General features: G+C 54.6%; 10 protein-coding genes across 10 annotated transcripts; 3 read left to right on the forward strand and 7 right to left on the reverse strand.

The window, feature by feature from the left end:
* Positions 1–101: 101 nt before the first annotated feature.
* Positions 102–2139, reverse strand: GLRG_02887 (homogentisate 1,2-dioxygenase; the record flags this gene model as incomplete). Its single annotated transcript, XM_008093572.1, has 11 exons — positions 102–220; positions 293–364; positions 418–489; positions 540–660; positions 709–892; positions 953–1031; positions 1084–1215; positions 1271–1356; positions 1410–1693; positions 1761–1941; positions 2000–2139. The coding sequence occupies 11 exons, from the start codon at positions 2137–2139 to the stop codon at positions 102–104; spliced, it is 1470 nt and encodes a 489-aa protein (XP_008091763.1).
* Positions 2140–5592: 3453 nt separating this feature from the next.
* Positions 5593–6880, reverse strand: GLRG_02888 (uncharacterized protein; the record flags this gene model as incomplete). Its single annotated transcript, XM_008093573.1, has 2 exons — positions 5593–5887; positions 5946–6880. 2 exons carry the CDS (start codon positions 6878–6880, stop codon positions 5593–5595), a joined length of 1230 nt encoding a protein of 409 aa, XP_008091764.1.
* Positions 6881–6936: 56 nt separating this feature from the next.
* Positions 6937–7563, reverse strand: GLRG_02889 (bacteriodes thetaiotaomicron symbiotic chitinase; the record flags this gene model as incomplete). Its single annotated transcript, XM_008093574.1, has 1 exon — positions 6937–7563. One exon carries the CDS (start codon positions 7561–7563, stop codon positions 6937–6939), a length of 627 nt encoding a protein of 208 aa, XP_008091765.1.
* Positions 7564–7635: 72 nt separating this feature from the next.
* On the reverse strand, positions 7636–8077 carry GLRG_02890 (uncharacterized protein; the record flags this gene model as incomplete). Its single annotated transcript, XM_008093575.1, has 2 exons — positions 7636–7850; positions 7924–8077. The coding sequence occupies 2 exons, from the start codon at positions 8075–8077 to the stop codon at positions 7636–7638; spliced, it is 369 nt and encodes a 122-aa protein (XP_008091766.1).
* A 576-nt stretch (positions 8078–8653) lies between these two features.
* Positions 8654–9089, reverse strand: GLRG_02891 (chitinase; the record flags this gene model as incomplete). Its single annotated transcript, XM_008093576.1, has 2 exons — positions 8654–9009; positions 9035–9089. 2 exons carry the CDS (start codon positions 9087–9089, stop codon positions 8654–8656), a joined length of 411 nt encoding a protein of 136 aa, XP_008091767.1.
* A 1599-nt stretch (positions 9090–10688) lies between these two features.
* Positions 10689–10968, forward strand: GLRG_02892 (uncharacterized protein; the record flags this gene model as incomplete). The annotated part of the gene is made up of 2 exons (XM_008093577.1): positions 10689–10822; positions 10902–10968. 2 exons carry the CDS (start codon positions 10689–10691, stop codon positions 10966–10968), a joined length of 201 nt encoding a protein of 66 aa, XP_008091768.1.
* Positions 10969–11199: 231 nt separating this feature from the next.
* On the forward strand, positions 11200–12946 carry GLRG_02893 (LysM domain-containing protein; the record flags this gene model as incomplete). Its single annotated transcript, XM_008093578.1, has 3 exons — positions 11200–11822; positions 11879–12004; positions 12073–12946. The coding sequence occupies 3 exons, from the start codon at positions 11200–11202 to the stop codon at positions 12944–12946; spliced, it is 1623 nt and encodes a 540-aa protein (XP_008091769.1).
* A 134-nt stretch (positions 12947–13080) lies between these two features.
* On the reverse strand, positions 13081–15236 carry GLRG_02894 (uncharacterized protein; the record flags this gene model as incomplete). Its single annotated transcript, XM_008093579.1, has 4 exons — positions 13081–13248; positions 13321–13592; positions 13664–15125; positions 15168–15236. 4 exons carry the CDS (start codon positions 15234–15236, stop codon positions 13081–13083), a joined length of 1971 nt encoding a protein of 656 aa, XP_008091770.1.
* Positions 15237–17084: 1848 nt separating this feature from the next.
* On the forward strand, positions 17085–17894 carry GLRG_02895 (riboflavin-specific deaminase domain-containing protein; the record flags this gene model as incomplete). The annotated part of the gene is made up of 1 exon (XM_008093580.1): positions 17085–17894. The coding sequence occupies one exon, from the start codon at positions 17085–17087 to the stop codon at positions 17892–17894; it is 810 nt and encodes a 269-aa protein (XP_008091771.1).
* Positions 17895–18262: 368 nt separating this feature from the next.
* Positions 18263–19934, reverse strand: GLRG_02896 (NCS1 nucleoside transporter; the record flags this gene model as incomplete). Its single annotated transcript, XM_008093581.1, has 4 exons — positions 18263–18959; positions 19008–19409; positions 19470–19637; positions 19699–19934. The coding sequence occupies 4 exons, from the start codon at positions 19932–19934 to the stop codon at positions 18263–18265; spliced, it is 1503 nt and encodes a 500-aa protein (XP_008091772.1).
* Positions 19935–20889: the final 955 nt, after the last annotated feature.

The raw sequence follows: 20889 nt of genomic DNA on the forward strand, positions 1-20889 counted from the left end.
TTCGGATCACAATGCTTCGCCTGTTTGACCGGCTGAAATTAGAGTTTGATGAGGGGCATTTATCGTGCAGAAGTTGTGAATGTATCGCACAGTGATCTGTGTCAAGGAGTGTTCCCCGATCTGAGAGACGGCCATCCCCGTCTCCGCAGATCCTCGTTAACCTCATCCACATATTCAAAAAAGTGGCCTTGCATCGAGTCCCACAGAGATGCAGGCGGCACTGAAAATATGGCGAATTAGTTTTTGTCTGCGTCTGCCTTACATCGGGACAAAAGACGAGAGGGGTCCGTACCTTCTAGCACGCCGCTTCTTTCCAGAGCGTATTGTGTTACTGCACAATGTGCGCTGATATGGAACATGAATCCTGCATATCGTATCAGCCTTGGCGCTTCGTTTCTTGATTGGCTGCGTCCATACCAAGGTACCCTTCTCCCAGGCGTTGTGCCTTGAGCTCGCCGGTCGTTGCTTGAACAAACGCTTCGTGTGTTTCTACCTATTGTCAGTGTCGGTAGTCATGTATCAGGCCCATGGAGAGTTACCTCCATGAGGCGTGTAGCTTGATTGGAAGCTCAAGCCACCGGCCTGCAAGTTACGACTCGTGCCCTTGTAGTCACCGTACACTATCCCCACAACCTCCGTTGCCATGTTCCGATGGTAGTACTACTGCAAGTTAGCTGGGGAGGGTCGCATCTCCGGAAGAGCACGTACAGGGGGACGAAAGGTGTTCGTCGCCGATGACCACTTGGGTGTGAAGAACATGACATCTGTTGCAGGAACCCCAGGCGTCTTGGACTTCACCGTCAGAACAGTATATAAGCTTGGGTCGGCTTGGTCTTTATCGACGAAGGCGGCGTTGACAAACTTCTCGACCGCGTACTTGAATGGTACGTAGCTGTTCCCAAGTTGGCATCGTAGCCGGTGAAAGGGGTAAACGTGGCTAGCGTGTACTTACTTGCCATCCCAGGCAACAACATCGAAGGGCGTATGGTTTTGCTTGCATGACCACAGTTTTCCAGCCAGCTTGTAGATGACTGGGAATAGTAGTTAGCTTGGATTGCTGACCGACAGATCCGGTAGCCTTACTTTCCCACTCCGACTTGTCCATGTCGAAGGAGGCGACGGGAAACTCGAAGTCGCGTGGCAGAGCCATTCCGTTGCTTCCAAGCGGTCCCAGCTCCGGTAGCTCGTACCGGCTTCCAAAAACCTCTTGTATATCTAATCCCATCAGTCGTTTGCCCTGTGAGCGGCGAGGAATCGTCAAGAGACTCACAGCCCCGGACCGGCCCGTCCGGTAGGTTAACCTTGAAGCGGATGCCAGCCTGGACAACGGCCAACTCTCCAGGTCGTACCATCATCCTGCCATCAATATCAGCAAAGGGATCTTCCAATAGAGGCCATTGACACCGTACCTTCCAAATTCTGTTTGAATATCCAGTCTGCCAGCTTGGGGAATAAAGAGCATGTCTCCATCATTGCTGCAAAAAGCACGGTTCTTCATCGATGCGTTGGCGGCGTAGATATGAACAGCCAATCCCTCCTTGGCCGTCGGGTCTCCGTAACCGACTATCGTCTTGAGCCCCTGAACAAAATCCACGGTTGGGCCGGTGGCCTTTGGGACCGGAAATGCTGTCCAACAAAGCCCACCAGGGACGAAGTCGACATTCTCGTTCCCGGAAGAAAACCTGGACTCGATCTTGAGGACCAGGAGAGTCAGGGAGTGGGTCCAATCATCACCGAGTTGACTCGTCAGAGTCACTTACATCTGCGTTTCGTGGCATCTTCTTGAGGTCTCCATGGGCCACAGAAGGAAATATGCGGTAGAACCATGCATGATGAATGCCCGCTCGCGGCGAAACAAAGGTGGTGCCGTTCAACTGCTCGGAGTACAGATTGTACTTGACTCTCTGCGGGACATTGCAAGACTGAGGGAGAGCTCCCGGGCTGCTTCCTTTAGCTCGAACGCACTCGAAATGAGAAAATAATGACGGCGTTTACTGACATGGCCTCGGAGGAGAACCGATTCCCAAAGCCGACTTGGTAAACGTACGGGTCCGTCGGAGTGGACCCCGTGGTAAACGCATATTGTGCAGATGCACCAAAGGTTGGCAGCCTCTTGGAGCTGGGGGCGATGGACCCCATGGCTGAAGTGTGTGAAGGGTGCGAGAAGGAAGAACGACTAGGCGTTGTTGAGGTTTGAACCGAGTTGTTGAAGGTGGACAAAAAGTGGTAGCCATGTGGTTGAAGACGGAAGAGCGCAGGCGTGATAAATGGTATGTAATATTCTAGCTGAGTTGCGGCAAATGTGGCGTCCAGCCAATCTTCTTTCCCGATAGAAGAGACAGCCTTGGGCCGATTGTAGGCATCCAATGACACTAAAAGATCAATCGGCCAGGTTCCGCAGATATTGATGCCAAAGGTGTTACCTACAGGTAGGTAGGTAGACATCGGTACAGCCAAGGTACGTATTCCCAACGATCGAGCGAGGAAACGTACCGCTCCCGCCGGCAGACAGGACTGGGTTCAAGGGCATCTGGTGTCAACCCCCCCTCTCAACCATTGGTGACCGATTTGCTGCAACTCAAATTGAACACACACACACACATACCCACCCCTCCACGCATTGGCCGGTCAGCAGAAGGTCGAAACACTAGTGTAATAATGCCCTCCATGCATGGGTCGACATAAGCTTTGGTCAGCGGTCGCCTTTTGCGGCACACAACAGGTCCAGCAGGAGTTATACACTAGTTATCAGACCAAGGCAGCCGCGATCACCCCCCATAGACGTCCAGTTGATGACCGCAATTTGGTCCGGGCTGGTTGATAATTTTCGTCCGGGCTCATGTCGGACCAAAAAGACAAATTGGGCGTCCTCCGTGCCAAAACCCCGTGTATTGGCCTCGAACATGGTTCTGCCTCAAAAGATGTGAGATGTCCCGTAGATCCGGAAGAAAAAGCTCAGCGTGGCAATGTTCGGTCTCGCTCGCTCGCTCGATGATTTCTGTCCGCTTGCTCTGTTCCTTCTGCCCAATAGAGGCTGAAATGGGGTGGTGCTACACAGAAAAAGCCTAAGACCGAGGTACAGATACAAGGCGGTCCCTCTGTACCGAGAATGCAAACGAAGCTGCCGGCTGACAGGCACCACATCGCTGGCCGGCAATTGCTAGCCCCGGACGATGCTAAGATTGGGGCCCGGCAGCCAAGCCAAGTACCTATATCGAGGACCCGGAACATACATACGGAGTACATGTAGTACACATACCTAGCTAGTGCCGGTTGCCAGCAGTCATCGGCGCCTGAGACATGACGTGGGACTTTCAGCTCTGTCGGACAGACCATCGCCTAGGCGACACCCTCTGTCCACTTGTCGTCAGAGATGAGATGGATGTCTCCGAGTTACTGAGGCACGCGGGTTCCAAAAAGAATAATTAAAAAATCACCGCCGGTTGTTCCGAGGTACCTTACCCAAGCTTGCAGTATTGACCGGCGTGTATTTTGGAACCCGCATGCGAGGCTGGCTACTCTTGGGATACGTCGTCTCGTTCTGAATCGTACAATGTCGGCGAGCACTTTGCGACAACACGATGCCGAGAGCCCTTAGCCACTCTTGCGTCAGGGCAAGCAAGCTAGGTAGGTTTCGGTAAGGGCCCTGCCGATCACCTTTACCAGATGTCGCTGTTAAGTCGGGCTGGACCTTGGCATGTCCGACGCCGAAAGGCCCCGTGCTTGCCCCTCTTATTATACCTCACGGCGGCCACCTTCGTTCGTTGGAATCTTGTCGTGTGATACCTACCAAATCGTGATTGTTGCGGGCTCGATAGACTGTCGCAAGCAACTAACCGCCCCGAGAGTGCCGATTTGCTCACGTGCTACCCGTCACCAGTGATGCTTACATCATTGGGACATGATGGTGTGGTTCCTCGAGTAAGTTAGGGTGCAGGGGCTGCTTCCAACCGAATAACAACTGTGGTTCTTCGGCTGCTTATAGTGTAGTTTGTCCAAGGAAGAGAGCCGGTCTGCGCATCGGATGGGCAGGGATTGCCCAAAGTCTTGTCGATAATGGTGGGCAGCCAACTTGAGAAATGCTCGTGGTGTCATTGTACCGGTAGTGGCTTACTTGTTTTTTCCCAAGTAGTCCTGTGTGCATGTTCAGAGCCTTGTTTATGAAACGCAGTCTGGGAGGTTACAGAGACTCACTTGGTAGATTAGGCAGTTTAAAGCGCAGGTAGGTAGAAGAGTACTGATTGCAGACTGGGGTACAGGTACAACAACACCTAACGTAGCGAGAGCATCTCCGGATAGACAGCTTCTGCTTGCTTGGACACGAAGGAAGGTCTCGAAGTCGAGTACTCTGTAGTCGTCCAGCGGTGCATTGCCGGGTTGCTTGCAAAAGACGGCGACGAGAAGAGCGAGCGAGAGCCGGAAATAGCGAGAGCCCGTGATAGGTCATGGGCGCTTGGTGCGACCGTAGACTGCAGCCAAGTGGGATTCCAGCAAAGCACTCAAGGAGCAACATGTGTGGCCGGGGAGTTTCGACGATGGGGTGGTGGTAGTTCACCCTCGGAAGTGTTTTCATTAGCAGAGAAAGCAAGTCGATCGGCAAAAGGCTAAAATAGAAACCCTGGCTGGGTACCATGAACGACGCATCTCACCTTGCAATACCTGTCCGGGAGCAGATAGACAAGACGGCACATGCCTGTCACCGTCGTGACGAATGTTTGATTCCTCATTATCCCCGATGGAGGTGGTCAATGCGAAAGACGAGCCGCCCATGCGGGTTCGAACAACTTTGCCTGCGCCGAAGTCGGATTTGCTTGCAACTTCCCCCCACTATACGTACAGGTACAACGCTGAGCCTACTTAGAGTTCACGTCGAAAGGAGGGGCAGCCCTAGGCGGTGTAACTACAGGCCAGGGGAGGCCAGGTCAGGGCCAAGAGGACATGGGAATGAGGAAATGGGAAAGGCAAAGACGACTTCAACCTCCCTGTACCTGTCTCGGTCGAGGCACCTCTGCGTTAGGAATTGGGTGCGATAACATAGATGCCGACTTAACAAGGTCACCAGAGTCGAAGCACTAATACATCGTAGACAGCCATGGAGCTTCCCAAAGCCTACATCGGTTTGCAACCCCCCAAAGTTGGTCTTATTCCGCACAAGGGGGGGTTGAGAGCACCTGGGACAAAGTTCTCCACGATATCTCCGACGCGAATAGCCGACGACGGCCTGTTCCAAGCCAAATCCGGTGTCGTGTCGGCTGTTCCGCTGGGTTGGTCTCCATCCAGTGCCCCACCTCCCCGAGGAAACGTACGTTGTTGTGGGGTGGTTGGCTGGCTGCTCTCCTATGTACCTGAGGCCGCAGTAAGTGTCCCAGCCAGGTTAGTCAGCATCGCCGCTCTTGCTCAGGCTCGCGTCACCCATGCTCAGTGCTGCTCAGGATACAAATCACCTCAATTCCTCGATTATTGTCAACTTTGTGCGAACCATATCATGGCCGAGGACTCTGTTACTGTCTCCAGGAGACGGGTCAAGTGCAGGTTCAGGTAAGTGACCCGGCTCCTGACTCCCTACTCAATTTCATCAGACATTCGTATATATTACTTCGCTCCTACTCCCTCTACTGCTTCCGGGGCTGCGGTGATGACCGCAGCAGCCGCCTTCGCAACGTCGGCCGCCGTCGCCAGCACCCCGGACAGGGACGTCGGCAGGGCCACCGCCATCGTCGTCGACGCCTCCGTCTCCGGCGGCGACGTCGGCTTCATGCCCGACACCGGCAGAGACGCGTACCCAAGGTCGTGCATCTCCTTCTCGCAGGACCCGTCCCTGCACCGGACCAGCCCAAAGTCCTCCAGCAGCTCCTCCTCCGTCGGCTGGCGCGTGGTGTTGCCCTCGCTGACGGCAATTTCCAGCGGGTCCACCTCCCGCCTTGCGCTTCTTCGGCGGCGTCCACCCGCGTTTGTAGATGCTCACCTTCGCCACCCCGTTCGCGTCCACGGTGAACATGTCCGTCGGCTCCTTGGAGTAGTACTGCCGGTACCCGCGCTGCTGCGCGCGGCCCGCGCCCTTGTACCAGTCGTCGTTGTTGAGCAGCGCGAAGCCAGGGTCGTTGTTGTTGAGTGTCTTGGGCCAGCACGGGTTCTCCTCGATGCCGTAGTCGGCCGGCATTTTGTCCATGCGGTCAAACTTGAGCTCAATGACCTTCTCCACGGCCCGGACGCGGCGCGTGGTGATGGTGACGACGCGGCACCCGACGTTCTCCGTGGTGTGATAGCCCTCGTGGATGAGCTCCGTGGCCTGGTTTTCCGGGCACCCGCCGAACAGCTGTCCCGCGCCTCCGTTGTTGCCTTGGGGCAGCAGTCGGATCCACACCGCCTTGTCGTCGCGGCTGCGCCAGATGTCGGCGGGAGGGTACTCGTCGCGTTGGCAAACAAGATCGTCCTGCTGTTGCCAACCGCTGCTCCAGTCTGTGTTGTGCTGCGTGTTGTAGGAGGCGACGACCGGACGCAACGCCTTCCCAATCTTTTCGCCCGGGCACGTGAGCTTGCTGAGCTTATTGTCGCGATCGATGACGGACTTGTAATGGTAGCAGGCCTGGCCGTGGGTGTCTCCGTAGCAGATCCTCCGTACAACTTCCTGTCTCGCAGGTCCCTGAGTGATGACGCGTGTGACGTCCCTGTTGCGGAGGTTGACGCGAGCCTCGAGGCGCTTGCCCTTACAGCTTGCGGGCTTATCGGGTGCTTTGCTCGTGGGCTTGGACGGGCCTCGATCGACCTTGGTCTCCAACGGCTTGTCGAGTTTGACGTCGTAGTCTTTGCCCTGGAACTTGAAAACAGACTTGCCCGCCTTGGCGACACCTTTGGAGCAGATGGCAACTAAGGCCGGCATAGCTGCTTGGAGAGCGATTGAGATGATGATTCCTGGGCACTCAGTTAGCGGACGGGTTACAAAGAGATGTTGCTTGAGCTTGACTTGCCGACAAAAGGGATGAACCGCAGTGGCGCAGTCGCTGCCATGATGGCGATGCGGCAGAAAGCTTTCGCCGCAACCTCCAGCGCCAATGCTTCCGCTGCCGCAATCGCTGCGTCGGTTGCCTCGTCCTTGATGGTCTCAGCGATCTGCTCCTTGGAGATTGGAGGCTTGAACCCTAAGCAGCAGTAGGTCTGCGTGCCGCCCGTGCAGCTCTGATCCTCCTTGTCCGTCCGGCTGTTGCTGTTTTCTATGATAGACACCTCCCCCTCCGCACAGCCGCCCATACAAGACATCGCCAGCCCACGGTATTCTCTCCACCGGCAGGTGCCCATAATAGAGCCCTTGCTGCAGCAGACTCTCCGGAATTCATCTTTGGGACAGCGGTCCATGGTTGACAATGTCCCAGGTTGACCGTTAGTCTGGGTGGCCTCGTGGTCACCGTTTCGGCACTTTTCGCCGCATTTGGTAGTGTCACAGACGCCCTTGGCCGCTTCATCCTGGTAGATAACTTCAGCCTCGAGCAGAGCCTCTTCATCCATGTCGTCAGGGTTCAAGAGACTGGCGGCATCCTGGGCGACTTGGTCCAGGGCCCAGACCATGAGGCCACCTAGACATCGCGAGTTGGCGAACTCGGCCTTCTGACCCAATGTCTCGCCGTCGTCGTACGAAACCTATTGGTCATTGTCCCAGTGAATCCACTTGGTGCCTGACTTCTCGTCATGGACGGGCTCGAGCTTCTTGTCCTTGATGATATCTATGATCTCCTGGAGATTCAGGATACCCGAGGCTTTGGAACAAGGGCCCTCTTTTGCTCCACCACTGAATCGACAGACTCCATTAGGCTTATTACACTTGGAATCTTCAAGGGTAAAAGAACGACCGTAGACTACAGTGCACAGAATTAGCCTATAATCAGAGCCATGCCATTAAAAAACATCAGCACGAGAAGGGAAATGCACATCCTTGGCCCAAGACAACATTCTTAGGCTTGACCCCGGCGCGCCATAAAAGATCAAGACCGAGATCGATTTCGGTGATGTTGGTGTGCGTGGCCACGTATGGGCCAACGAACTTTGAAGCAGCGTCCCATGTTCCGTGCAGGTCATAAGACATCAAGTTAAACTAGTTAACATGTGGCTGGAGATTCTTTAGATCGAAATGTTGAAGATACTAGTACGATGCTAGAAGTGTAATGGAGTAGCCGTATTGCTTGCCGAAGGCTTCTTTGATTTCCTTGGAAAGAAGAACAAAGTTGGCTTTGTCCTCGGCTTTTCCGCCACGATCGTCTGCGACAAATATCAGCGAAACTGAAGTACTAAAGCAACCAAAGTTTTTAATAACATGGCTGAGTGGCTAGTTGACAGGAAGATGTCTGGGAAAGGTATGTAAGTAAGGAATCTGCATACTAGCGGTGGGGTACTCCTAATCTAAATCCATGCCGTCGAATCTATATGTCTGGCGCCTTTGTAAGTATTGGAGAGAAAGAGACACTTAGAGGGGAGTTATTTACCTCTATAAAATACATCAGTTCGGCAATGAAGATCCCGCGATTCTCAGCGGTGCTCGACATTGTACTAAAGGCTTGTTGATAGGGGCCGGCTGGTAGATAACAGATAAGCACATCTTCAAGTTATCTCTAATGGAACAATTAAACTCACGGTCGTTGAACGACCACCCGCCTACACTGACCTAGGTTTGAAGGCCGGGCTTCCTCTCCTTGAGCGCAGTAAACCGACTCAGGAGTGATCCAGCGTTCTTATCCATGGGGACGATACTGAACTTGACCGGGCCGAAGAAGACAAAAGCAAAGCTGATATGTGTCAGTCCGTCCAGGTTCAAGTCCTCGGGGGACACCTTGCCGCAGGGACGAGTGTTGGCCCAGGACTCATAGTAACCGATTGACCGACCTTGGACGCTGTTTCCAGTCTTGCTGCATGAAGGCCGCTTTACTGGGCCGCAGCCTCCGAAATCACTCTGGCACCCCTTGTCGACGTTGCAAAAGTCATCGACCGAGCCGCAGAAGCTTTGCAAAGAGTTAGCCACGCCTACGCACCCAGAGTATATACATACCCAAACTCCGAGCAGCAGACACCCAACGGACAGGTCTGCCTTCCGGGGACACCATATTGGCCGCATTCGGCTTTGGCATCGCAGTTTGAGGTGCAATTGCCAGCACCACATTCTGTAGGAGAATAACCGCAAAGGCCAGTAATCCACAAGACGCATGTCAGAGAGAATCCTAAGTCAGATGTCTTCCCCACAGCAACAGGAAACGCGCCCCGTTGGATTGGGATCCGGATGGTACTTACACCACTGCAACAAGCGCCATTGACCCAAGGAGTCTCGGCATTGCAGGTACCGACAGGAAGGTCGAGGAGCTGAGCAGGCAGATCAGAGCCAAGCAGACCGAAAGCAGAATTCAGATTAAAGTATGAAGAGTTCTCCGCAGCTAACAGCGGAGAAATGAGATAGAAGAGCCCCAAGAGGGCTGACAGCCTTGAGTGGAAATGCATTTCAACAAGAAGGGAGGGCCAGAAGTTGCTGGGACAAGTATGCAAATAGTTGCGGCGTGCCACTCGGAGGCAGACGAGACAGATGGTCAGATCTGATGCGAACTTTTGAAAAGTCTGGAAAGGCCGGCGTCTCCAACGCGTTCATATCATTTCCAAACACGAGAAGCTTCGTGGGCTTCCCGAAATCCCGTCCGAATACCACCGACCTTGTTTAGCGGATAAGGTCAAATTACATTCGCATCCTCGCTTGGTCTCTTAGACCACCTCGACCATCTTGGCGTAAGATTTCGCCCGATCCTCCCGTGACCTTTTGTCTTTTACCAGGTCAAGTGGTTCATTCAATGCAGTACAACGTGGACGCCTGATGAAGGGTCAGCAGGAAGGTTGAACTATTCGGAATGATGACCCTCGCAAAGTCCTCATTTAGAGGCATGTCTTACAAGTCGTCTCGTCTATTCGTGGACAGCCTTACCCGCGTAGCCAAGCGAGGTATGAGAAGTCTAACTCCCTCCTAATCCTCTCAGATTGTCAGCAATATCGGAGCCGCTGTGTCTCAATGTATTCCCGTGTGGCTCGACAAAGTGTGTGTACGGCGCAGTCGCCCCGTGGTATCGGCCCGCCTGGCGAGAGCCGTTCCCGTGCAGAAGTACGGAATATTTGCCTCATTAGGCTGGGCGACCAGACTACTGCAGAGAGAAGATTGACTTATGCAGGGGTAAGTGAGAAAACCCTACGGCAACGACCGCTCCGAGGCCACTTAGGTTGGTGACGCCGGCTTGGCGGTAGTCTCATCAGATCTCGCAGTCTGTCAGCTACTGCCCCGAAAGAGACCTGTTCCGGTCTCAGATAACACAAATGCTAAGTCTAGAACTTTATAGAGTAATATTGCAGAGTGAAGATACCCAAAAATAAATGAAGAATGACTGTTACATGGGGCATGTGGACGTTTAGGGTCGCGTGATATCTGCAACCTCTATCACGCCGTCTAGGCCTAGAAAGGCGGGAATTGGTGTCGGTTGCATGCCCTCATTTCGGGTTGGCAACCCTTGTCAAGACAAGTTATTGTGTTTCCGTAAGGCTCCAGCCTTTCAGGGATGTTCAAAGCTTGAGAGAAAGTCACCCTGACCGGGTCGTTGTATATCGACCGTTGCTCTGCCAGGTCTGATTCACCAACCCTTCGGCGACTTGCTCAGCGCGCTGCAGTCGAGAAAATGTCGCCTCACATCAAGTCTTTGACGGCTCTGGCATTCTTGCCCCTAGCTTTTAGCTTCAACCTCTGGCCCTTGGTTGAAATGGAAGCGTTGGCAGAGATCCTACAGATTGCACCTGCTTGTGTTGTGGCATTGTAAGTGTACCCAGGCCGAAAGAGAGAAGGACGGACGTTTGAGTAGACCATGAGGACCTTGACTGACTGATATCGAAAGAAATGCTACCGTTGCCTGCGAGCAAGACCTCTTCCAGCGAACCATCAACGTTGACGGGCTCTGGTGACAAGAGCAAGATGTCACGACGCTGTGCGAAACCGGCTGCCTCACCTCAGCACGCGATTGGCACGCCCATGTCGAAAGCAGCTGTGCCTACGACCTGACGATCCAAGGTGATCGTCTTGTCGAGGCGGTCACTCTTTCTGGTCGTTTCCTCGAGGGTCTCGAACTCGCCTGCACTCGCTCGTCATCCAACGAATGGTGCTTCATCGAGCAGCAGGAGTAGACGGGGTCCGATATGGTCACACCAGACTGCGCCGCGAACCCGGCCGACCCGTTTTGCACAAATCCAAGGAACGTGAGCGCCGAGAACCGCCGTATATCGTCCCTCTACGACAACGACCTGCTGTGCTCCGAGTGCTTCCTCAAGCTCTTGTACGCCCGCGTCACGTCCGCGTTCCTCCCCGGTGTCGACTACTCGGACTACCTGGTCGGGGAGTTCCAAGACATCCAGGAGGTCTGCCAGACTACCGTCGGCGAGCTGGCCACCAGGGTACTGCCCAACTACCCCCATACAACGGACGGGGACGTCACTCCCATCAGGACGGAGGTCACGTCTACCGAGACGGACGCCCCGGCGCCGACAACCACCTCGGAGCCCGTCCCGACCAAGGCCCCGGTGCCGGACACGGAAGAGGGCTGCGAAGCTGTGGGCTGGCAATGGGTCGACGTCCTCGTCATGGAAGAATCCACCATCGCGCAGACGGAGCTTGAGTTCTGCAACGAGATTGCCGAAATCTATGGCGTAGCGACGGGCGATTTGATGTATACGACAAACACCCCCGGGTGCGCTGTTTTAGATGGCTGGTCTTGCGTCTCCCCGTCTTGTCAGTTGCTCCGAGTCAGCGAGAGCTCTACCTGGTATGACGTTTGCGTAATAGTCAAACCCAAGGATCATCAGCTGACGTTCCCATCAGCGCATCGATTGCGGAATCCGCATCCAACGCAACCCACATCGTCAACGCGGTTCAGATAGCCACCTGGAACCCGCATATTCTCGGTGCTTGTGATCATCTGGTCAAAGATCAGTACGTCTGCATAGAGTAAGCAACCCCCAGATAGAGTACTGCCCAAGCCGAGTATACTCGAAGCTGACTGCCTCCTCCTCCAGTCGCCCAGGTGGCTCTTGGACTGGCCCGCCTGCCAGCGAGATCCCAGACGACAGCGATGGTCCTGTGCGCGGCGGTCCTGGTTCCACACCCACGCTTCCCATCATTGACAATCCCGATACGCCACCGGAGCCGGCCCAAGAAGGCATCTCCTCGGTCTGCAAGCGCTACGTGTTTGCGGACAAGGGCGCCTCGTGCTGGAAAGTATCAAACGATGGCGGCATTACCCAAAAGAGACTATTCGAGCTGAACCCGGTTTTGGGCACCAACGGGGAGAACTGCGACACCATGCTCTGGCTCAACTACTACTACTGCGTCGGCACCGAGAGCCTGGGCTCGCCTACCACGACAGTGGCAAGGACGACATCGCCCACAATCTCCCCAACAGCGTCTCCTACGAGCGCTCCAAAGCCGTCTCCGACTCAGGAAGGCATCGTGGGCAACTGCAACAAGTGGGTGCAGGCCGTGGCCGGCGACTACTGTTCGAAACTGGCCAACGACGCCGGCATCGACACGGCCCTGTTCTACCAGTGGAATACCGTCCTCGGATCCGGGGGCGAGAACTGCGGCACCATGATATGGCCGGACTACTACTACTGCATTGGCGTCTCTTCGGGCAGCGCCACCACTTCGTCGCCTCCTACGACGACGTCCGCCGGTCCCGCAAAGCCGACTGCCACTCACGCAGGCATCCCGGCAAACTGCAGCACGTTTGCCGAGGCGCCCGCGCAAGGCGCGTCTTGTTGGCAGTTGGCGACCGATAACGGCATCGAGCCGAGCCGGTTGTACCAGCTCAACCCCTCGCTCGGCACCAACGGGGAGAATTGCAGCACCATGATCTGGCCAGGTTATTTCTACTGTGTGAGCGTAGCATAGACGAGTAGTTTCAAAGCATGTACTATTGAATGCAATCCGTAGTGTATTGAAGGAGAACGGAAAGTCAATAGCGCTCAAAACTTGTTCCCTTCGCAAGGTGCATGTACAACGTGGATATCACTCTCCCTCTGCCGTCAAGCAGCGTCCATCGCCACATCGGTATCCTCGTCTACCGAATCGTCTGCAAGCCCTTCGCCGTAGATAGTCGTCTGTCGCAGCCGGACCAGCGCCTCTCGGCATTCATCCCGCCGAAAGCTATTTTCATCGGGCCATCCGTAGTCACGATAGACCTTGCGAGCGGCCTAAACGATTCACGCCTGTTTGTCAGCGTTCACTCGTATCAAATAATTTAAGAGAAAATGTACACAACTGACCTCAAGCCCTATACCAGACTTGGCTGGTAGGATGATCCGCCTGTCTGCTTCCGACATCTCTGCCGAAGCATCTGCCCCGCGTTCCCAGTTGGGTTCGGCCCAAATGACTGGATCTTGATTCTCATCTGGGCCCAGGCCTGGGATGGGAACTATCTCAAGTCCCCTGAGCTTTGAGACCACCTTCTCAAGATACGTCACGATGGACTCAGGCTCGTAAGAATTTGCAGGAGCTTCCACCTGGGTTTTCGGCCCGCTTTCGCAGAAGATGACCCCTAGTTTAAGCCAAGTGTGAGCGAGTCAATCCCCATGAACCTTTTGTATCGAGGAGGACACAACAACCAACCTCTACCAGCATCAATCATCCACCAAGTTCCTCGCCAGCTGTCCTGGTTTGGAGACGAGAGCACCACTACATCCGCTGGCATGGCCTCATCATACGGTGAAAGTCCGAGCTTTCGCAGAGAGTCTCGTCTCGGCTTGTCCCTGGGTACATCCTCGAATAGCTCAGCGTCACGCAGATACCGAATCGGCTGGCCGCCGGGGAGCACCTCCCAGAAGTGCTCGTCGAAGCCTAGATACGGAAGATGCCGGAGTAAACTGACTGCCTTGTCCGAGTACCCAAGCATCTCCAATTCCTCCGCAGGGAAGACATCGTCGCTCCAGCCGCTGTCAGGCGCGGTCTCTACCATAGACGGCGGGAAGAAGGCCGCGCGAGATAGGGTGAGGTATTGACTCTTGATGGCGCCGGCCATCATCTCGATGCTGTCGTTGCAGCGCCTTTGATCAAGCACTTGGGAAGCCCCGGGTCCATTATTCTCGGATGACGGGGCTCTGGCCAGACGTTGCGGCGGTTTCGATGGGTGAAAAGCGTGCTGGATGCCTTCACCCTTCAACTCTTCGTCAATCATCATGTACTCGGTCTCGTCGAGATCTGCCCAGACCTCGGCAAGTTCCTCCTTTGAAACATCCACCGAGATGTCTTCGTCTTCCAGTGCTGTATCTACATCTTCAGTTGCGGTTTCGGACTGGCTCGCTTCGCTCCCGGCATCGGAGTCAGGATCCTCGAAATCCTCGTCTTTCGGGTCGTCAAAGTCGGCCTCGTGCGCCAGCCTCTTTTTCTCTGCTTCCCATAGTTCGATGCGAAACCGTTTAAGCACCTCGATGCATTCCTCGCGGCGCCAAGACGAAGGGTCCTCCTCGAATGTTGCCCATCCGCGCGCCTGATAGATCCATTGAAACTTCTGTCTGACGTCAACTTTCTGATCGCTCTCGGAACCCATAATCTCGGGCTCAAGGTCCCCGACTGGAGGAAGAGCTATGATGGTCTTGCTCTTCAGAAAAGAGGTCATTTCGTCGAAAAACACCCTAGCGCTGCACCGTGAAGTCTGCCACGGCTTGTCCGTTGGTCCCGTGCCGGAGGTGTATGGCGTCAAGATACCAGTCTCACAGTCGATGATACACCACGGCGAGCCGAAATCACTAGAAGCGTATCCGCGACTGAGAGCCACGACATCAGAGGGCAGATCCATGGGCCCTGCCGGGGTTTGGTCGAACGGAGCGTTTGCCAACTCGGCGAGGCCGTCGCCGCCACGGGCAGACCAGTTCGAGAAGTCGCCATCGTCGCGCAAGTATCGAATGGCCCTTGAGCGGACAAGTATCGGCCATTGCACGGGTTTATCGCCACTTTTGCAGGGCTTGATGTACGGGATGTGGCGCAAAAGGTCAATGACTTTGTCGGAGCGGCGCAGGGCTCGAAGCGCGTCAACGTCCAGCTCTAGATCGCTCCAGCCTTCAGTCGGTGGCGACTAGATGTCCTCAGGAGAGAAATAGCAAGCTCTGGCGAGGACAGAATAATATGCCGCCAAGCTCTGTGCAATCTCATCGCGGTCGTAATAAAATGCGTCCGAGACCGCCATGACGACAGGCATTCAGCAGTCCTGTTGCAAGTTAAAAGGATGGCGAACCGGATCAACAAGTAAGACGTGGAAGTGTTGTTTGTGGTGAGATTGACGCAGGCAAGAGTGCGCAGTCAAGGTTGTTTTCTTGGCCATGTAATGCGGGCTTTAACGATGCAGGCTTTAATCGTCAATATAATGTAGTGCTGCATCAACCTAGGCTCACCCTCTGCTCACCTTTGCTCACCTTTGCTCACCTTCGGCTCAGGTTAAAGCAGCCACAGATCAACCCCCAAACTCATTGCGGATTTGGGACGAAATTTTTGTCGTCGGTAATTATATAGGTAGGTACCTAGGCGATTGTCTGGCGCGTCGAAGCTGCAACGCATCGTACAGGAGAAGGAGGAGAAGTAGCGTGGTTCGTTTTGTATATGCGTTGTGTATGTGTGTGTGTAGAGGTCGAATGGGATGTAGTGAGTCCGTGAGTGGATGAATGCGTGATTGGTGAGGGAGACGAGGAATTAGGCGGGGAGCAACTTTCAATCCCAATCTGCACTTGCATATATGCAGCAGCCACACTCCCACTTCATTGCACCCTCCATCTTGACCACCGTAATAATCAACTCAACACACCCACACACCGTTCTTGCATCATCCATCTTTTCCTGCCGTCATCTTCCTCTCTCCTACACACGATCTTCGTCCGCACACAAGCACAGCCACGCAGACACACTCACCCACACGCAACCCACAAACAGCGCTTGACGCCGAAATCGCTAGTGGCCGTGTCAACGCCTCAAATCTCTGCTCAGATACCCCAGCCCTGGCGAGTGAAAGCAAGGGGGTGGGTGGGAAGCCAACAATACCCGGCCAACTTTTTGCTTTCCTTCCCAGTTCTGCTCCGGAAACGGTCCATCTCCCGTCTTTTCCCGTCTCGTCTTGTCTGTCTCTTTCGACATTATATCGCGTTTCGACCAGGCCTTGAATCGACCTTGTCGCAAACAGGGAGCATCGACGCGGGCAAACTTCCGCTGCCCCAAGTTTGAGGAATCATATCACCGAGACACCCACATCCTGCGGATCCTTCCGTTAAAGTTTTTGGGTAGCAAAGCATTCAAATCCCAGATACGGGTATCTGTACCGGGTGCCACAGTATTCGTACGCCATCGCGACGACCGTCACGACCTGTCGTCCTTGCTCATACCGCTCGTCCGGATATCTTCAAAACCGCATCCTTGTGCATCACCTAACCCAGGCCACTTTTTGTTCACCGCCGTAGCCCCTGCTTATACTTACGGTCGCTCCTGAGCACCGGTTTCGAGTTCTGTCCTGTCATCCAAGCTGCTCAGAGCTTCTTCCAGCAGGCTGCAGGCGTACGTAACCTTGAATCGTCCGAAGCCTCACAGTAGCTTCTCAATTGGGTCTTAGGGTTTCGTCACTTGAGCTTTCTGCAAAGTATTGGGTTTCGGCGCCCTGCTCAGTCTCATCCCGGCCACCAACTCAGCCAGCAGTTGGCGACTCCCTTTTGGGCTACCACCCGATCGATCAGTGGGCGGGGGAAAGTTGCCATCACAGGGCATCCCGTACTTGGCTGGAGAAGCAGTTTCAAGTGGTACTGGTGTGTCAAACTGTAACTGCCTCTTGTTAGGTATGCTGACGTAATTCCCATCAGCAATTCAGACAAAGACGGCGGTGTAGCCTTTTAGATGAGCTAAGGGTCATCTCGAATCCTGGAATAGCCACAGAATCACCTCTTGCACTACACAGGGAGCTGAAAATTGTATAGACTTGGAAAAGACAGCCCCTCGTGTTGGTTACTGCCACTTAACCCTCTCCAGACCACGGAACAGCACAATCTCGACGACGGCCATGTCGGAGACGCTCCAGGTTCTCGACGCGGATGCCGCCTGGTTGGTTCCGCATCTGCCGTCAGAATCTGCCATCCAATCAGCCGAGACCCAGAGCCGTCCTTTCGTTACTCTGACCTTCGCAACATCGCTAGATTCTTCGCTTTCCCTCGCTCCTGGAGTACGTACGCGTTTATCGGGCCCCGAATCCAAGGCCATGACCCACCATCTGCGTCGCCAGCATGACGCTATCCTCGTTGGAGTTGGGACTGTTCTCGCCGACGACCCAGGCTTGAACTGCCGCATCGCAGGTGCGGGTCTTGATGCTCAACCTCGGCCCATCGTGGTGGATCCCCGCGGCCGCTGGGACTTTACTGAGCACAATAAGGTCTTTGAGGTCGCCCGAGCAGGCAAGGGACTCGCGCCTTTTGTTCTCATCGGGTCGACGGCGGCTGTCCATTCCAAGAAAAAATCCATTTTGGAAGCTCACGGTGGAAAATTTGTTGTTCTTGACGCCAAAGAGACTGAGCCGCGTTTCGATTGGCAGTCTATCCTTTCTGTTCTCCATAGCGAAGGCCTACACAGCGTCATGGTCGAAGGAGGTGGCCAGGTTATCAATTCGCTCCTGAACCCTGACTCCCAGCAGTTCGTCGACACGGTCATCGTGACCGTTGCACCCACTTGGCTTGGACGGGGGGGCGTTGTCGTTTCTCCTGAGCGAGTCCATACTCCAGACGGGACGCCCGTTCCTGCTGCACGATTGGCAAATGTAGCGTGGCATCAATTTGGTGAGGATATCGTCCTTTGCGGCAAACTCAGCCGCGAGGGCTAGGTGAGAGTCCGTTCCTACCACCCCCAATGGCGAACGCGCCATGAGTTTCCTGGCTGACCTGAGTTGGCCCTGCAGCATCGTAGCGAGCCACCTCCAAGCCATAGACGACTATCACATGCCTGAAACCTGGTCAGCTAGCTGGGCAGTCACCTCAATAGCTGGTCAATCAGGTCGTTAGCGCAACCCTTCCAGCTGGACGCCCGAGAAATGGTATCATTTTGATCAACTTTCGAGACTGCCCTGTTAGGCCAGGGCCCTGTAATTAATATGCGCCTGCCTCTCCACCGAAGGTCTATCGTGCGTCTCCTGCCTCGGCATATCCTCGGTCCCAGCTTATGCCTCGTTATTCAACTGTACGTCGGAGACGTTCAGACGTGCCCCCGCTTCCTGATCTCTAACCACCTGAGCGGAGCATAGAAAATCGCTGTCAGCACGAACGCCGATTCGAAGCCAATATCCCCCGTCGTCCTGGCAACAGGCCCTGTGAACCACACCTGGTCCATCCCTGGTATGGTGAGCCCGAAACTCAAAACACTTGCTCCGATGGCGGCGAGGCCAGAAGGCAACACGGAGGCGGCATTCCAGGCGGCATGGTCGTATGAATCATAATCCATCCGGCGGAAGAGAACCAACTCTTCGATGATGACCGCATCAAAAAAACCGGCCCAATACCCGATCAAGCCCAAAAAGTTCTGAAGCGAGGTGGCCCATTCCTCCGCTGCACGGATAGCCATCGGGATCATGATGCCCAGGGCGATGACGACAAAAGCAATACGGGGAACCTTGGTAAATACCGGAAGCATCAGCTGCATGCAAAGGGCGACGGAGTACATGGAGGTTGCAACGTTGCCGATTACACTCAACGCGAGGACCACGAGTACAACCTTGCCGAAGACACCGGCAGGGACCAACATGGCGGCCATGACGCCCCCAATGCCATATGTATCCCATCCCGACTTCCACTCGGGGACGTTGTTGAGTGCGCCCCCAATTGCTGCGCCCAGAACGAGAAGTGGGATAGACGGGGTCAAGATGCCGAGGTAGATGTACGAAGACATCTTCAGCCTACACAGCAGTCAGCACCTAACCATCTGAGGAATGGATACAACGTACTTGGTGGTATTATTGGGGTCGTGGTACACGGTGAAATCCGATACTGTTCCGCCAAAAGTAATGAAGTACCCTGCCATGATGCTCCCGTAGTTGAGTATCTGAGCTGCTGTCGGAGGGGGCGCCTCGGCCTGTTCCCACAAGTGCCGCCCACTGCAGCCTACCGCGATCACCATTGCGACAAGATTGGGGAGCCATTGCCACCGCTCCCACATGTGAAGCGCGCGGTATCCGACGAAAGAAGCAGCAAAACTGACGAGGCACGTAATCACGATGCCGACTTTCACGTCGATATGGCCGGGGTTGACGGCTGCGAGGGTCTGGCCCCCGACAATCGAGGAGGACAGGGCGAAACCGGTTACGGTAGCGGCGTTGAGGAGGAGAGGGATGGAAACGAGGTAATATCTGTACCGCCCGATGTTCAGCGTAATTTCGAACTTTCCTAGTAGCGAGACATTGACTCACCCAAAGGAATATCTGGCCTGAACGAGCTGCCTCAGTCCGGTATAAGAGCCGGCAATGCCCATGAATGCAGGAGCCACGGTTGTCAGCATCGAAAAGAAGAGTATCACCAACGAAGCATCCCTCAAACTCAACCCAAATTGTGCAGTGGCTAGCGCGCCCGTTGGGATCCTGTGGGCACACGTTAGCGATCGATGATTCGGTCTCGAACGGAACTGCAATCGAGACTTACGGCAGCAGGCAAAGCAGGCTGGTGAAGAAAACGGTGAAGAGGTTGCTGTAGTTGGTGTTGGTCCGCTTCTCGAGAGGCACTGGGAGGACCCCATTCTCCTCGACGCCGGCATCAAGTAGGCGTTGATACCACTTTGGGTTTCGGCTGCTCTCCCTATGGTATATCTTGCCGTCTTCGATCGCCACTGACTGGTCAATGCCGCCGTGGCTCTTGGAGGTTGTAGGGTGGCTCTCCATGTCATTTGTTTCGACCGCTTGCGCGATCGAAGCCTGATGAAACATGCAGTAGGTTACGGGTGCAGGATAGGGGGGTGGTCAGACGGTCGTCACATTTACTGCGAGCTCGCCCGGGGTTTTTTTCTTCTTCTTCTTCTTCTTCTTCTTTTTTTTTTTTTTTTTGCGGCACGAATATAACGTCTGGGCCAAGAGCGGCCCTTTTCCGAATGCTTGCTTTCCTCCCACGTCGATCAAGTGTGCACCGACCTGGGTTTCAGAAGAATAGGCGAGCTTGGGTTAGGGGGAGAAGATCTGTGAGAATGGGCCGCTGTACGACAGCCGGTCAAGACAAGACGCTTCGGGAATCTCTCAGCGTGGTTTGGAGTGGGCAGCTCGCTTCCGTCGATGGGGTTTCTGGGTCTTTCAGCCCACGAACTGAAAAAGCCCCGTCGCAGAAATGGCAATATCGATGTTGTTTCAAAGGACGCCGTAACAAATGAGGTGTTGTCTGATGCGTGGTTGCAAAGAGTGGTGGTATTCGGTAATGTCGGCCCGAGCAGTTCCAATATTGGCGAATGTCCAAAGTATGGGATAGGGGTTGGTTGGCAAGCATGAATGAGCACGGCGGAGGATTTGGCCGGATACCGCGCCTTGAGAAGGGGGGGCACCTTGAGAAGTCGCCAAAGGCAACGACGGGCGTTGATGATTCGAATTGGCGACGATAACTGACGTTGGAAATTAAGAGTCGCGATGCAAGTTTACGCCTTCCGAAACGACTTGAGTCATCGGTATGCCCATGAATGGCCAAAAGTCGTTCCTCGATATGTCGAGCCCAAGCCCAACAGCAGCCAAAACACAATTCGAGCAGACCGTTTCGTCCCAAAAGCTAAGCGGGCTATTTTGTAAAGGCCTGGACGTCCTACCGGGACAAGGGGAAGTGGTATAAAAGCATGGGGGGCATGGAAGGGCATGGATG

The sequence above is a fragment of the Colletotrichum graminicola genome (genome assembly GCF_000149035.1).
Source record: "Colletotrichum graminicola M1.001 genomic scaffold supercont1.8, whole genome shotgun sequence".
In the NCBI taxonomy this organism is placed as follows: Eukaryota; Fungi; Ascomycota; class Sordariomycetes; order Glomerellales; family Glomerellaceae; genus Colletotrichum; species Colletotrichum graminicola.